This window comes from Lissotriton helveticus, chromosome 6 (genome assembly GCF_964261635.1).
Source record: "Lissotriton helveticus chromosome 6, aLisHel1.1, whole genome shotgun sequence".
Taxonomy (NCBI): Eukaryota; Metazoa; Chordata; class Amphibia; order Caudata; family Salamandridae; genus Lissotriton; species Lissotriton helveticus.
The window spans coordinates 710,953,855-710,970,601 of record NC_136067.1 but is presented as its reverse complement, the minus strand read 5'-3'; the positions used below and the strand labels follow the sequence as shown (position 1 = coordinate 710,970,601).

Below are 16,747 nucleotides of genomic sequence, written 5' to 3'. Positions count from 1 at the left end.
AGACTCCAGTGTGCAGTACTGCTGACGCTGCATGTTCTCTTCGGATGCGAACAAATCTAACTAAGGTTCTCCCCACTGCTGAAAGAGACCTTGCGCCACCTCCGACTAGAGACACCATTTGTGATCCGCTAGGCACGGCGGCTGAGTTCGTCCACCCTGGCGTTCAGAGAACCTGCCAGGTTTTGAACCACTAGGGCTATGCCCTGCTGTTCCAGCCATGTCCAGAGATGAAGGGCCTCTCGACAAAGGGTCCACGACCCCACCCCACCCTGTTTGTTGCAGTACCACATGGCGGTGGCATTGTCTGTGAACACCTTGAACACCTGCACCTACATCTCCTTGACAAAAGGAAGACATGCCATCAATGCCAACTGAATCGTTAGAAGCCCCAACAAATTGATGTGGAGCCCAACTCTGCCGGAGACCAGTGTCCCCTAATCTCCACCTCTCCCAAATGGCAGTCCCATCCCAGAAGTGAAGCATCTATCATCACTGTGAGTTCTGGTTGGGTAAGGGAGAGAGGTCTGCCTTTGACCCAATCGCGGTTCGTCAACCACCACTGCATATCTCAAGCAGTTCCTTCCGAAATCTGGACCACATTGGTGAGATTTCCTCGATGATGTGCCCACTGGAACTTCAGGTCCAACTGCAGAGCCTGCATACACCATCTAGACAAGAAAAGGGGGGGTTTGGCCCAGAGGGATGGAGGGGGGTAGGGCCTAAATATCAAGAAGATTCACCCACACCTCCAACAGTTTTGGATCTGATTTCCGATCGAAGAAGATAAACAAAAATTACTATGCTTATCTTGGCAACAACTTTTGCCTTTTTATTTTTTGAATTTTTAGAAAAGAATACTTTTTAACCAACATAAGAACACATTATCTACTGCACAAAGTGTCACGTTGATGCAACAAAATAAATAATAACCAAATTACATTGTGCTGTACATGACTCAACACATATTTACAATATATTTCACACATACGGTGAGGTCCAATACATAAAATATATTACATAACATTCAACATGTCAAGGAAAACAGTTTATATGTACATATACTCAATATGATCAAGTTGTAAACAGTTTATGTCCCTGTCATCAACCTAGATTTGTAGATGGAATCAAACAACTCTACGACAATTCATACACCCAGAGAGCAATTAATTAAAAAACTCTAGGTGTTTCAAAGATTTTACGAAGGATTTGATCCCACTTAGCCAAAAGCCAAAACTCGAAACGCGTCGGCTAAGTGGGATCAAATCCTTCGTAAAATCTTTGAAACACCTAGAGTTTTTGAATTAATTGCTCTCTGGGTGTATGAATTGTCGTAGAGTTGTTTGATTCCATCTACAAATCTAGGTTGATGACAGGGACATAAACTGTTTACAACTTGATCATATTGAGTATATGTACATATAAACTGTTTTCCTTGACATGTTGAATGTTATGTAATATATTTTATGTATTGGACCTCACCGTATGTGTGAAATATATTGTAAATATGTGTTGAGAGTCATGTACAGCACAATGTAATTTGGTTATTATTTATTTTGTTGCATCAACGTGACACTTTGTGCAGTAGATAATGTGTTCTTATGTTGGTTAAAAAGTATTCTTTTCTAAAAATTCAAAAAATAAAAAGGCAAAAGTTGTTGCCAAGATAAGCATAGTAATTTTTGTTTATCTTCTTCGATCGGAAATCAGATCCAAAACTGTTGGAGGTGTGGGTGAATCTTTCTTCTGCATACACCATCTGGCATGCTTTACCAACAGGATGCAGATCGCCATGAGGCCCAAAAGCCTCAGAGTCAGTCTCACGGAAATCATAACCTGAATATCCTGGACTCGCTGGTCAGTAGGATATGCCCGAAACTGCACTGTGTCCAGAACAGGTCCTATGAAAAGGAGCGTCTGAGAAGGAGTCTTCGGCACGTTTTTAGAGAACCACAGTTAATACAGGAGGTCCGCCGGAGTTTGAAGATGGGAGACAATAGTCTGGGGCGAGGATGCATTCAACAGCCAGTCGTCGAGGTAGGGGAAGACTGACACCCCTAACCTACACAGATGAGCTGCGTCTACCACCATCACCTTGGTGAACACCCGAGGGGCACTGATAAGGCCAAAGGGTAGCACGGTAAACTGAAAGTGCTTGAGGCCTACCTTGAACCGCAGGTAACGCCTGTGGCCCGGCAGGATGTGGATGTGAAAGATGCATCCTGCAGGTCCAACACTACCATCCAGTCTTCGGGGTCTAGGGCAGACAAGGCCTAGAGCAAGCATCCTGAACTTCTCCTTTTTGAGGAAGAGATTGATGGTCCGAAGATCTAAACTGGGCTGCAACCATTTGTTCTTCTTCTGACTCAGAAAGTGCGGGAATAAAATCCACTGCCTACTTCTGAATCCGGGATACACTCTATAGCTCACTTGGCCAAGAGAGCTGTAACTTCCCCCCGGAACAATTTTAAAAGATCCTCCATCAGCCATTCCTAATTTGGCAGAATGAGAGGAGGAAAGGAAAGGCAGAGAATAGCCCTACTGAATGATCTGGAAGACCCACTTGTCCAATGTTATGGACCTCCAGTGTGGAGATGATGATGGATTCTCCCACCACCTGAAGTGGTGTGATCTTGCAGAGTCAGACTAGGAGTGCTTAGAGGCTGCAGCTGCCGAAAGCAGGGTGGCTGACTACTTCTGGCTACCATTCCTAGGTCAGAATGAACCGCATCTACGTCCCCGCACAGCTTTGGAAGCCTTTGCAGGACCATGGCTGGGATAGGGCTGACGCGGCTAGAAACCCCTTCCGTTGCCACAAAAGCTAGACTGGCCACAATGTGTAGAAGAGAGGACCAAGGATCTGGCCATAGCTCTAGAGTCCTTGAACCTCACTAGGGCTGAATCTGTCTTCTCACAAAAAAGACAGGTTACATCAAATGGGATGTCCATCAAGTTGCCTGGACATCACCCAAGAAGCCAGTTGTTCTTAGCCTGGCATGGCAACTCAAGGCCACTGTTGAGAAAATCTATCTGCCCAGCCAGATATCAAGGCCACATCTTATGGCGAATTTTGCTGCATCTCTCCCATCTTTAACTGCCTGAGAGAGCACAGCTTGCGCCTCCTCTGGGAATTGTGGCAGCACTTGCACAACCATCTCCCAAAGGGAGTGGGAGAAACAGCCCAATAGGCATGCGGTATTCACCGTCTGCAATGCCAGGCTGAAGGAAGAAAAAATCCTCTTCTTACCAAGTGAATACAGCTTCTTGGATTCCCTATCCTGAGGGGTGGAAGGGAATGCACCCTGGGATTTCGAAGCCTGCACCATCAAATATTCGGGGGTGGGGTGTTGGCTGAGGAACTTTGGGTCACCTGGAGCTTGGCAATGGTGGCGTGCTAGACTTGGACCACGTACCTAGAAGCACATCAGTTAGCGCGTCATTAAAGGGAACAAGCATTTGCAATGCACTAGGTCTCGCATTAGGAAAGTTTGAGTTATTGGTATTGTAAATGATAAATATTTTATTTATGTGTTGGTTTTGAAAATAGTGAAATTAATAGCTTTGTCATTTACAATGCCAATAGTTTTAACTTTTGCAAATGTGACACCTATAGCATTTGTAATGCAATATGTGTTGTATTTACGTGACTTAGATGTATTGATATTACAAATAACAATGGCTTTTAATTTTTTTTAATTATTAATACCTAAATAAAAGTATTGTAATTTATAATGGCAATAGCTTTAACTTTTGTAAATAACTTTTGTGAAGATTACGTTCAGTGTATTTTATTGTGACAAAAATCCAAGAACAGAAGTGAAATATTAACATCTTTTTGTGACATTTGTAATAAAGCTTGAAACTTTGAGAAAACATAATTGAACCAGTTGTTGTTGAATGGTTGCACAGATTGATGCTGTGGTGGCGCGGATTGATGTTGTGGTGGCGACGAGTGATGATGTGGCGTTCAGTCATGCTGTGGTAGTGGATAGTGATGTTGTGGTGCCCCTGAGTGATTCTGTGGTGGTGCTGAGGGATGCTGTGGTGATGCAATAGATAGACAGAGTGAGTGCGATGCGATAGATCGATAGAGGGAGGGCGATAGAGGGAGAGCGATAGATAGATAGATAGATCGAGTGAAGGCGATAGATAGAGTGAGGGCGATAGTTAGATAGAGGGCGATAGATAGATAGAGGGCAATAGATAGATAGAGGGCAATAGATAGATAGAGTGAGGGTGATAGGTAGTTGTAATTTAAAAGTCTAAGAAGCACTGAGTGATGCTGTGGTGTTGTTGAGTGATGATGTGCTGGCCCTGAGTTATGCTGTGGTGGCGTGGAGTGATGCTGTGGTGGCGTGGAGTGATGCTGTGGTGGCGTGGAGTGATGCTGTGGTGGCGTGGAGTGATGCTGTGGTGGCGTGGAGTGATGCTGTGGTGGCGTGGAGTGATGCTGTGCTGGCCGTGAGTGATGCTGTGCTGGCCGTGAGTGATGCTGTGCTGGCCGTGAGTGATGCTGTGCTGGCCGTGAGTGATGCTGTGCTGGCCGTGAGTGATGCTGTGCTGGCCATGAGTGATGCTGTGCTGGCCGTGAGTGATGCTGTGCTGGCCGTGAGTGATGCTGTGCTGGCCGTGAGTGATGCTGTGCTGGCCGTGAGTGATGGTGTGGTGTCCCTGAGTGATACTGTAGTGATACTGTAGTGATGCTGACTGATGCTGTTGTGATGCTGTTGCGCTGCAGTGATGCTGTGGTAGTGCTTTGTGATGCTGTTGTGGTACTTCGTGATGCTGCTGTGTTCCTGAGTGATGCTGTGGTGACCCTGAGTGATGCTCTAGTGGCCCTGAGTGATGCTCTAGTGGCCCTGAGTGATGCTCTAGTGGCCCTGAGTGATGCTCTGGTGGCCCTGAGTGATGCTCTGGTGGCCCTGAGTGATGCTCTGGTGGCCCTGAGTGATGCTCTGGTGGCCCTGAGTGATGCTCTGGTGGCCCTGAGTGATGCTCTGGTGGCCCTGAGTGACGCTCTGGTGGCGCTGAGTGACGCTGTGGTGGCGCTGAGTGACGCTGTGGTGGTGCTGAGTGACGCTGTGGTGGTGCTGAGTGACGCTGTGGTGGTGCTGAGTGACGCTGTGGTGGTGCCGAGTGACGCTGTGGTGGTGCCGAGTGACGCTGTGGTGGTGCCGAGTGACGCTGTGGTGGTGCTGACTGATGCCGTGGTGAAGGTGAGTGGTCCTGTGCTTGTCCTGAGTGATGATGTGGTGGCGCTGAGTGATGCTCTTGTGGCCCTGAGCGATATTGTTGTGTGCTTGAATGACGCTGTGGTGGTGCTGAGTGTCGCTGTAGTTGGGCTGAGTGATGTTGTGGTGGCGCTGAGTGATGTTGTGGTGGCGCTGAGTGATGTTGTGGTGCCCCTGAGTGATGTTGTCATGGTGCGGAGTGATGCTGTGGTTATGCCGAGTGATGCTGTGGTGGTGTTGAGTGATGCTGTGGTGTCGTTGAGTGATGCTGTGGTGTCGTTGAGTGATGCTGTGGTGTCGTTGAGTGATACTTTGGTGTCGTTGAGTGATGCTGTGGTGGTGCTGAGTTGTGTTGTGGAGGCGCTGAGTGGTGCTGTGGTGGCGCTGAGTGATGCTGTTATAGTGCATAGCAATGCTTTTGTGTTTTTGAGTGATGCTGTGTTGGTGTTTTTGAGTGATACTGTGTTGGTGCTGAGTGATTATGTTGGGGAAAGTGTAAGAAAATTAAAAACAGCAAAAAGCCGTCGGTGAACCCCTGTTTTAGCCTGAAATAAAGTTGTTTGCCTACTCAATTTTGTGTGTTCTATAATGAAACGCCCCTCGTGGTACTTAAGCTCGGGAGATTCTAGGTAATCAGGTGTATAGTTCAGAAACGTAGTGCATGTTAACTGGATAAAATAGAACACATTTGTAATTGGTCAACACATGGTATAGCAATTCAAGACAAACAGTGCTGCAATCCGGGGCTTTCAATAAGCAACCACTGCATTATAGAAGTAAGTCACTTCACCTGCGGCCAGAGAAAATGGGGAGCAGAGAGCTTGGCTCTTACATTACTGCATACACACTGTTCCAAGTCCATCATCTCATCACCTTCTTTTGGATGTAAACAATCCTTATTTATTTTTTTAAGTTTTATATAACGCTAGCTTGACCCGTAAGTATCAGAGCGCTTTACATAGACATAGTAAACAGCAGAAGGATAATACAATTACATAGTAGGCAAACCACAGACAAAAATACAGCATGGGAGGTAAATATGCAGTGGAGCAGAAGGGGCGAGAGCAATAAAAGAAAAGGCGAGAAAGACATGGTCCGGTCACCCACTATTCTTGAATGTTTGCTCTGTATGCACCGTCACTTGCACATGCTCATTTACACAGACAGCTACATATACAAAAGAAAGTTTGTACACGCAAATCCGTGCAACGGGAAACCCATAGCCATACTGAGACAGCAAATGAATATTCTAGAAACGATCAATAAATGCTGACACAGGCAGAAGAAGATACGGACCCCTACCACATGACTGCAATTGAGCGCAAGGGACGTGGCCCCAGTTTACATATAGCGCCTTGTGACTTAGAAAAAATTAACAAGGGTGACAACAATATACAGCGAGGGGACAGGGGAAACGTACATGAGAAACAGATCACAGGGCTGGGGGAGCACACGGGGAGAAAAGGAGAAAGCTGAGCAGTTCCCTAAAAGCAGTTCCAATGCTTTTTTAACGCACTCCGACCGCTGGCTACATAGCAAAGAAACATGTTGTCATGCTATGCATGATACTACGTGACACGGAAAAACATCAGTTCACAAGCACATACGCTGTGAGGGGGCAGACTAAGGTTAATTTTATTTTGGCGACATAGTTAAATATCCACTGTTTCCTGGAGGTACTCTCGTTTTTGGGAGAGAGAGAGAGAAAGAAACTTGGAAAAACCTGGCTACCCCTGGGATGTTCCTAGGAATGGGTGTGCGAATATGGGAAAGGAGTCACAAGCATACAGACTGGGAAAACAGTGCGTAGGCAGTTACAAAGGATACCTTGGTAATGCTCCGAGGAGTTGTGCGGGTCCGGTGGGCGGGGCCAGAAAGGCGACAACCGGTGCTCACTACACAAACAATACTTAAATCGACACCAAAGTGAGAGAGAGGCGCTTAATCGGGCTTTGAGCTACCTCATCGTGTTTGGTGCAAGACGCTCATTTAGACCAGTTTCTTTCACACTGCGTTCTGGTACATGAAGACTTTAATTAAAAAGCATTCCTGCATTCCTGGCGAATTGAGGCAGGCTGCTCTAAGGACAAGGACTACACTTCGGAAAGAAGAAAACTCACCATTTGTATTAAAAATACATACAAAATACAATCTTATGCCTGTGACTTAACAAATGTAACTTAGTTAAGTATTTACAGAACAGCATATCGGTGTAACACTTACTGTCCCGCCTTATCCTCTGCTCCTGTTTGAGTTTGTGAAGCGCTTAGGAATGAGCAAGCAAAACAGAAAGCAGCTTGACATCCGGCCCGGGGAGGAGACCTGGGACGGCGAGGGCTGCCCGCGCATGTGCTGTCCTGCAATTTTGCGTGCCCTGAGGCTCGCGCAGGCAGCGCCTGGCCCTTCTTGGGGCTCCCATGCTGAAAGAGAGCCCCTGCGCCAGAGAGGAAGCGGGGGCTGAAGTCCCGGGTCCCAGGAGTGGACCCGGGTGAAGAGCAGGATATATAGCAGTGCGGGGGCTCCCATGCCTATGGAGAGAGCCCCGCGTTGTGCACCAAGAACTGTAGAAGAGCTGGAGTGCTCCGCCTGCAACTAGCCACCGTTTAGGAGCATCCCCCCGCAGACCGGGTGAGTCGATGGCCCAAAAGTTACAGTGTTTGCTGGCCCTCGATGGCCCGAAAGTTACACTGTATGGGAAGCCGGACAGGAAATGTACGCGCGAAAGTGAAACTGTATGCTGGCTTGCCTGCGAAAGCGGGACAGGCGATGTGCGCGTGGCTGTACGTGCGCCTCCACAGACCACAATCTGCTCGTGCACCGGTCTGTACCACTTGGGAAGCAAGTCAGTCACAAGAGATCTCGCTGGCGACAGCGCTTTCGCGCTGCATCACCAGCGAGACCTAAAAAGGGGTTCGGAGGTGAAAGCCCCAGGCTGAAGCACTTCTGTCAGGAGATTAGTCCTGACCTGCACGGAAGGCAGCTCTAATCCGTGGACCTTGGCCGTCCTTTTACCCACCATGGCAAAAGAAGCCTCCTCCTCCGTAGCCACAGTTGGCGGAGAGAGCATGCCAGTATCTAGAGAAGTGTCCAGTCCACTGGCTTCCCCAAGTGCCCCATAACAGTCCAACTGCCCTCAGAGTTATCCTGGTGTTCTAAAGGGTCCATAGACCACTCCCGTTCCTCTCCTGAGCCTAGTACATCCTCAAAGTGTTCCGGCAACAACATAGAACCCCTCAATTCAATCGGCGTCGAGCTACGTCGTTCCGACACTGTTGTCGGGATAAGGATGGGCTGCACTGGCAGTGCAGAAGGCACCGACTTCAGGTCCGAGTCATGATGGCACGATCGGCGTCGACCTGGATCAGATCCCCGATTCCCCACTGGAGCCGTGGCCAGAGCCGACATTGGCGAACCTGAAGGGGCTCACAAAGGGATCGGCCCGCACAAATATGCGGCACATGGCCTCGTAAAAATCTTTAATTTGAGCGGGGTCACTCCATCTCCCGGGAAAGGAGGGAGGTGCGAAGTCGACCCTGGCTCCAGCTCCACAGAACCATGCCTAGAGCATCGGTGCTCCTGCCCTTTTTCGTCGACAGACGAGTCGAAGATGATCTGCTTGGACTTCTTCTTCTACTTGTGCCTCTTCTCCGAGTGTCCCGAAGACCTCGACTGGGACAAAGAGGACTTTTGATGCTGGGAGCAGTCCCGCGACCTCCTCTTCTTCGATCAGGACCGGAAGTCTCGCAGGATGGTGTCGACTGCCGGGCCGCAACGAGCTTTATAGCCTGCTCCCACAAAGCCTTCTGAGCCATAGCCTGACAGTCCGAGCATGACTTTGGATCTTGGTCGCGCTTGAGGCACCAGAGACATACAAGGTGGAGGTCGGTAACCGATTTCATGTAGTAGCAGGCACCGCACAGCTTGAACAATGTCTTGCTCGAAGACAACCTCGGACACAAAGTTGGAAAAAATTCCACATTCAACAAAAAGTCGGGAAAATGTCCGTCAAAAAGTGACAGAGGGGTAGCTCTTCCAGGATCTGCACTTAACTGTAGCAGAAAGAAAAGAACTGACGTCCGCAAAGCCTGGGTGGCGCCTATATCGGGGACTGCAATGTCATATCTGATGCTGCCAACAACGTGTCGGGGAGCCGAATCGAACCATTTGACAGCATGCGCAATGGTTATTATTTAGCAAAAGTTTCCAGATCCAGCCTGAAGCCTGGGAAATTCAAACAAAAGGAATCTGCAGCTAGAAGACGCTATCAGATAAGTCAGATTCTCTCCCAAGCTTCAAATGAGCACACATGACCTTTACTATACCATAACACGCTAAATTAACATGTTATATTAGCTAGTCCTACTCATGACAATCTGTTTTAGTTTACGGTCAGATGTTACTTTGTTTACTTATCTCTTGTTTGTCATTAGCTAATTCAGTATTTTACTTTTTATTGAAAAATGCTTGTTTGGTTAACTTACTTTTTTTTCTGTGGAAATACATTTTGTTTCGGTAGCAGTCCTTTACTGCCTAAAGGAGATAGGTTTTCCGCTTCATAAAAGTTAAAATTTACAAAACATTGTAAAAGGAACAGGACTTTTGAACTGCTATTGATGCAATATGGAATTACTTTTTTCTGTCCAAATACATCAACCTGTTACTGTTTATTTTGTAGTCCTCTATATTCATAGATTTTAAAATAATAACCCATGTTGTGCAGTGTTAAATGCCCCTTATGTGTGTCTTTTTAGCTTCACTTTACATTGAAATAATAAGAGAAAAACATTTCACCATTCAACAAGTACACATTTTTAGCAGTTATAATAAGAATCTCTTCAACTGAGTATTGCATTCAGGTTTCGTTTTGAAACATGCACCATGATCTCATTTTCTGTGTATTTCTGGTTCTATGCTTTTTGATCCCCACGTTAAAATTGGAAGTCACACTATGGAAAATCCAACACATTCTTATAATAAAAAGGCACAAAAAATAAACCAAGGATACTGAATAACTTCATCCACTTGGTCAAGGGGTTCAGATTCCTGGTCTTGTCCATCGGCTGCAGTCACCACGGTTGCAAAAGCCTTTAAACAAAGAATATCTAGTGTTACAAAATGCATATTAACCACAAACAGCTGATCTTTTCTGTGGACAAGTTATTTTACTGACTTTCTACCAGTGTGTGTTTTAGCAAACCGAAAACAACATACAATTGCTGAAATGCTAAATATTTTCTATGCTGTGAATTGAGGCACTCCTAGTAGCAAATATGTCTACCCTAAAAGATATAAGGACACCAGTTTCGCATGGAGCAACTAAAATGCATCCTGGGTCAAGTGCTGAGAAAAACTCTGCTTAGAGGTTTTCAAAGCACTGGTATGTGTCTCTAAATAGTAGACTAGCAGAGTTGCCCTAAAAGTGTTGATTTAAACATCCTAAAATGATGGCTAAATAAAGAGAAATAAATCAATAAGCAGGTTGGCAAATAAAGCGTGCACTCAGATTACCTAGCATTAGATTAATTTTTTCGCCCCTAATACCTACCAAATTGTGCGATTGCGCAAATGAACAACATGTGCACAAGAGAATCTAGAATTGGTACCGTGGGTCACTGTGATACCTCATACCACACTGAGTACATCATTGAAGTAGAAGTTAGAGGGGCAACTGTAACAGAACCTCAGGGCTTAGAGCAACATCTGCTCGTGAGACATTTTTCACAAGCCAATGTTTGTGATTTCTTAAAGAAATTACATAACAAAATTACTTACTTTATTTAAGCTATTTTACTTTGCAAAATCCCTCAATACTGGGCAGAACCAAAATAACCACTACAAGTCACATCGCTTGAATTTCTCCTAGTTTCTTGTATGCCTCATTTACCTACATACTAGACAACAGAAACAAGAAATACTTTGCAAGACCGCTTCTGGAGTAGCAAGGGTTTCTATTTCAATACCTCCAGCCAGTCGTACAGGTTGATTAACCTTCCACATTCCAGATGAAGTTTATAAGCGATGCATATATCTGGAGCTGAATGGGAAATGGAGCCTGCAACACTTTTCAATGCATCATTCTGTAAAGCAATGGAAAAAGCAACCAAGTCTTTAGAACAACAGACATATTGTTTTTGATTTTAATGAAGCACAAAGAACATCTGTAACTCATTTGAAATATTTTCCAGTTCCAATAAGTATTGTATTAAGGAGCTTGTGAACACAGTAGTTTGTTCACAAATCTGCTTCAAATAGTACAAGAATGTCAACCTTCCTCTACCTGCTAAGTTATATCACCTTAATAGGTATTATACAGCGCTGTATTGCCATTAATATGGACTTGCAGGATGCCAGGATACAGGTACCTTCATGCCCAGATCAATCAAAAGACTGGAGTCTTCTTCTCAACTAGTAATATCATTAGGTTTAATACAAATTGTCTTTGGTGTATATTTTAGGTGTAATGTGGTTTTGTGTTTATAGACAATGGTTTTCCTTGTGTGCTATTCTAGTTGTGACTTAAGAGCTTGGTGAGAACCATCTATATAGAATATTTGAGGTTTGTTGTAATAGTTCTGTCTAACATGTTCTGTTAGATGTTGTCCAATATTTAATGAAACTTTTTTTTTCATAGAAATTACTAAGCACCAGATGCATCATCTGTACAGCTTTGAAAAACTATGTGGGAGAAAACACTTCAAACTTCTTGGGAGTGCCCAAAGGTTTACAAATTCTGGGTGTTGATCGCCGACATGCTGAAAGAATCTCTAGGAAATTAGGTATACCACGATACCAAGACCCACCTGCCCAAATGGGATAAAATCAGAAAACAAGTGCAGGCACCGCCTACAGTCCTAACAAAACACCCCACAGTGATCAAATGTCTAGATGAGGTCCCAAGCGCAGATGCACATTCATGGAATGGTGTCAGGCAAAGTCAATCGTTAAGAGCAGAATTAGGAAAGACCGAAAACTAGAGGAGGTTATCAGTACACTAGTACTCCATCTGACACCAGGCCTCGTTAATGTGGTGCTCCCAACTTGAGAATGTTAAATGCTGTTGAATACTAGTTATCATTCCTTATGCTCGGAATGATTACCCCTATACCAAACTACCTCAACATACCACGTGCATATTATTCGATATGTGCTGTCAGTACACTTGGGTGTTCACCAAGTACATGACATTTTTGTAAGTCTTTTTCCCCTTCTTCTAAGGATGTATTATCTTCTTGCTCTGTATTGTTGTTTTAATGGTAAAGAAATGTAAACAAATAAATAAATGAAAGCATCACTGTAATGGTAAAATGGCAAAACTGGCGACATGCTGGTGAGGATTAGTTGGTCACATCAAACTGTGGCAAGAAATGTGACTGAACAGTGGATATTGTTTTAACAAGAAAAATAATTCACATGCTTTCTAGTTAAAAAAGCTTGGATTTTTCCAGGAAGGTAGAGAAACACAAATAAAACTAACAATTCATGCTGAGAGGTGCGACACTAAAACTAGGTGATTTTAAATGCTGATCTAAAAGTGAAGTGAAAGATAAATTTCTGGTAAACCATGCATTCAGTGTGTACTTTTAATCACAAACATTGTACTAGTCATGATCAAGATATGTGCAGTGCACTGTGCAGGCTTTTGCTTGTCTAGTTTGGTAATGTAATTTCATTGTGTTTTGGTTTCAATCAGAACACCACCATTGTACAAACTGGATCTTTTCAGGAGGGCTGAAAGAACCATCTTTGCAGTCTAGCCCATCAAGGTTCGCAGCTGATGTCCATGCAACACACTACGTAAGAGTTGGGACACTGCATCAGCATCTCCACTGCAGTCTTGGAAATGAACATGCAGTGGATGATTCAAAGAGTCCACCATACATGTTTGTGGTGAGTTGTATGAATGATGATGAACTTGTTTGTAACACGAGTCATTATCAACCCCACCCGCTATTCAACGAAAGAAAAAGATGGTCTGTTCCATTACCTTCAAGTAGGAATAGGGATTGTTAAGAGCTGTGTGAAGTGCGATTCGGGGAGCAGCATTTAGGTGCCTGCGAAGGGTAGCAGCGCCACTAAAATACATCACTTCGTACAAAGTCTGCATCTCTGGTGGAGCGAGGTACTTCCTGGAAGAGAAGGAGTTAACACCAGTGCATTAACTACCTTGTAGTCTTTCTACTGCCTAGACTGTCAATTACCTACATTTTCTGCCTTGTCTTTCTTGCATTAGGGCTTTAAACAGATGTTAGGTTAAGAGACCTAGTAATTCAGTGTTTCACACAACAGGGAAAGCCTCTGTTACAGTAGCGGCTGCTCTCATGACAACGGGGCGGGGAGGGGTACAAAGTGGGGGGACAAAGATAAAGAAAAAAAAGAACTTACCTTTTCGCTATTCTTCTCCTTTCTGCTGAGGCTCCCCGCCTCCCGTGCGGCCAATCCCAGCGCTTCTCTTATGCATGAGAGAAATGCTGGGATTGGCCAGAACTGGCTTATTTTCTGCTCCAAAGGGGACTAGGAGCCTACATCAGTTATTCTCTCCACCCTTCAATGCAGCTTAGGTTGGGGAAGACGTCAGTGCGCATGACAGTTTGGCCGTCCTGAGACAGCTGGCCAAATCGTCATGCACACGGAGTGCAGTGCCACCACTCCTCCTGTGACTGGCCCCCAAGCGATGGCCCCACCCATAAGACGTGACAGGAAAGGAAAAATAAAACTATAATAAACCAGTTTTTTTATTGTCTTATTTTTCAAATTTTGAGGCCACTTGCGGGGGGGGGGGACTAAAGCTCCTCCACCATGAGGGAGGGGCCGCCACTGCTCAATACAATCTTTCCCACGCACTTATGTTCACATATAAATAGCATTCTGAGAGGTACTTCCTGGAGGGAAACACGCTTAGATAACAAATAGATGTAGTCCTTAAACTGTCTCAACTCTAATACTTTAAGGCTACACAGGAAGCGGCAGACCCAGTTAAATTTGTTAGAAGAGCAAGCACATTAAAGCCCCCTAACGAGTACTGAGGTAATTCTGCTGGGATTGGTAATTCTCAATACTACCCTATTACAGGAGCTGTAGATTTTCTGCAGTCAAAGTCTCAAGGTGAATTTCCAGGGTAGAATGAGGAATAACCAGACTCTGATCATGAATTACCAATTCCCTTGAAATTCCTAATTTCTCAGGGGAAGCCCAGGACTCGCCTTATTATGCCAGTTTAGTAGGCTTCCAGTATCGGAAACTATGATGAGTGACTGAACAGGGCTAAATCAACTCTATGATGGCCCATCCTGCCACCACTCAGACACCCCAACCACACATAGTCATGTGACCCAGGAACAGGCTGCAGGCACCAAATGGTTAGGACAAGAAAATGCCACCTTTCTAATACATGCATTTTCAGAATTGGGACTCAGAATCTGACTTCACCATTAAAGAGGGCTTTAAATTCCAATTCTTTAGACACCAACTCAACCTGTCTAACTGCACCTAACCAAAAGTTATCACTTATTAAAAGTAATAAGGTAACCCAATGTTAAGGGAGAGGTAGGCCTTGTAATAGTGAAAAACAAATTTGAGAGTGTTTCACTACAGGTTATGTAACACTTAAAAGTATATGTCCAACATTTTAAATACAACACACCCAGCCCTATGGGTTGTTTAGGGCCTACCATAGGAATCACTTATGTGTATTAAAAAGGAAGGGTTAGGCCTTGCAAAAGGTTTATTTTGCCAGGTCGAAATAGCAGTTTAAAACTGCACACACAGGCTGCAATGGCAGGCCTGAGACCGGTTTTAAAGGGTTACTTAAGTGGGTGGCAGAATACATGCTGCAGGCCCATTAGCATCATTTAATTTACAGGCCTGAGTACCAATACTACCACTTTACTAGTGAATTATAAGTAAATTAAATGGGAAAACTGGCTGCGAGCCAATTTTACCATGTTTAAAGGGGAGAGGACAAGCACATTAGCACTGGTTAGCAGTGGTAAAGTGTACAGAGTCCTAGAGCCAACAAAAACAAATTCAGCAAAACGGGAGGAGAGAAGGGAATATATTTTGGGCTGAGCCTGCAGAAGGGGGCCAGTTCAACAGGTAGGTATCAAGTATGTTGTGAAGATAAAGGGCACATGTTTTGCATCAAGTTGTTGAAGGCCAAATCCAGTTACCTACATGACATACCTCTGCTATTCTTTCACTGCTAAATTGCGCTATCTGTGCATCCTATAATGAATAATTAGTACACAAGGCCCCAAATTACCTCTAGTCCAGCTAGGTCACCTGTGCTGAAATATAAGGGTGATTTACTCTCTTCACTTCTATACCTTGCATTTCAAAACAGTACAAAATAAAATCTAGAATGGGTACTGTTATCGGAACCTAAATATGAACTCTCAACAAAGGCATGGGATGATTTCCATGAGCAGCTATGCAAATTTCTAGCAGGAAAAGCACTCTAAGAAATCTGTGGACGCTTCGTAACATTATGCAGAATGTTCACTTTAATAGCCAATGGAAATGGCAAAACACTGCTCCCTTATGAACTTTAATTCACATCAAATTCCCACTAATGTTACTAATCACCACCTTTAAATAAAAAATGGAAGCAAAAAAAAAAAAGAATATCAAATTAGACATTACCAGGCAGCCTGAACCCCTTTTAGAGGGCTATGGGACATGCAGGGGATACTAGGCCCAACAATGGTGGTTGAAGCCTGTTACTCCTGATGTCCAGGGCCTCAACCTACTATTGATCCCGTACTATTGATCCTGTTCAACTGGAACAAGTACCCTTTCTGCACTTGACTCTCAGTTGTAGCTGTGGTTGAGCAGCCAAGGCTCTCATGGGAGGATGTAGATACAGGTCAGTGAACTTGACTCATAACTCAGAGTGAAAACAGTATGAACAATTAATCAATGTCCAGCCAAATATTTGCTTTTATAAGAAAAAGTCCTATTTTATTTAGAACTCCAGACATGCAAAGAAATGCGGCATTCAAATGCAACAACACAATCCCCCTTGAGGTAGGCGCTCTACTAGTTGTCAGAGGAATCCCTCTCCCACCCTCCTTTGTGTAACGAGTTCAAATGTATTCCCCATTCACTGGTGGTTGCATAAGGGAATGCAAACTATTAGGTGATACTCGAGAGTTCTCCTTTTGCTCTTTTAGGAACCTAGTTAAAAGTGTCTATGGTGAGTAGTGGGCAGTTCTCCTCACAGTGCAAGTCTAATACTTTGCAGACATACGGGGTTGCTCTGATATGGGGTTATACGGGCACAGGCTCTCCCAGAACATGAGCACCAGCCCAGACAGTCACAAGTCTTGGCCCTCCTTGAAGAAGTAACTTTACCGGTAGCTCCTTTGGCATTAAGGGTCACCACAGCACAGTGGTACAGGCATAGCAAGACCGGCACATAGCTCAACACACGGCTCAGTCTTAGGCAGCCCTCTCTTGGCATACGGGGTCGCCGGAACAATCTTGTACACAGCCAATGGCCCAATCGGTGCTCAGTCGAATCC

At 44.8% G+C, this 16,747-nt stretch overlaps 1 protein-coding gene across 1 annotated transcript in view; it reads right to left on the bottom strand.

The window, feature by feature from the left end:
- ORC3 (origin recognition complex subunit 3) overlaps positions 1-16,747 on the bottom strand; it is a 308,070-nt gene that overhangs the window by 17,014 nt on the left and 274,309 nt on the right. The window contains exons 17-19 of the mRNA XM_078648189.1: positions 13,213-13,354; positions 11,189-11,305; positions 10,234-10,313 (exon numbers count right to left, since the gene is read on the bottom strand). Coding sequence (XP_078504315.1) covers positions 10,234-10,313; positions 11,189-11,305; positions 13,213-13,354 — 339 coding nt within the window. The remainder of the gene's footprint in view (positions 1-10,233; positions 10,314-11,188; positions 11,306-13,212; positions 13,355-16,747) is intronic.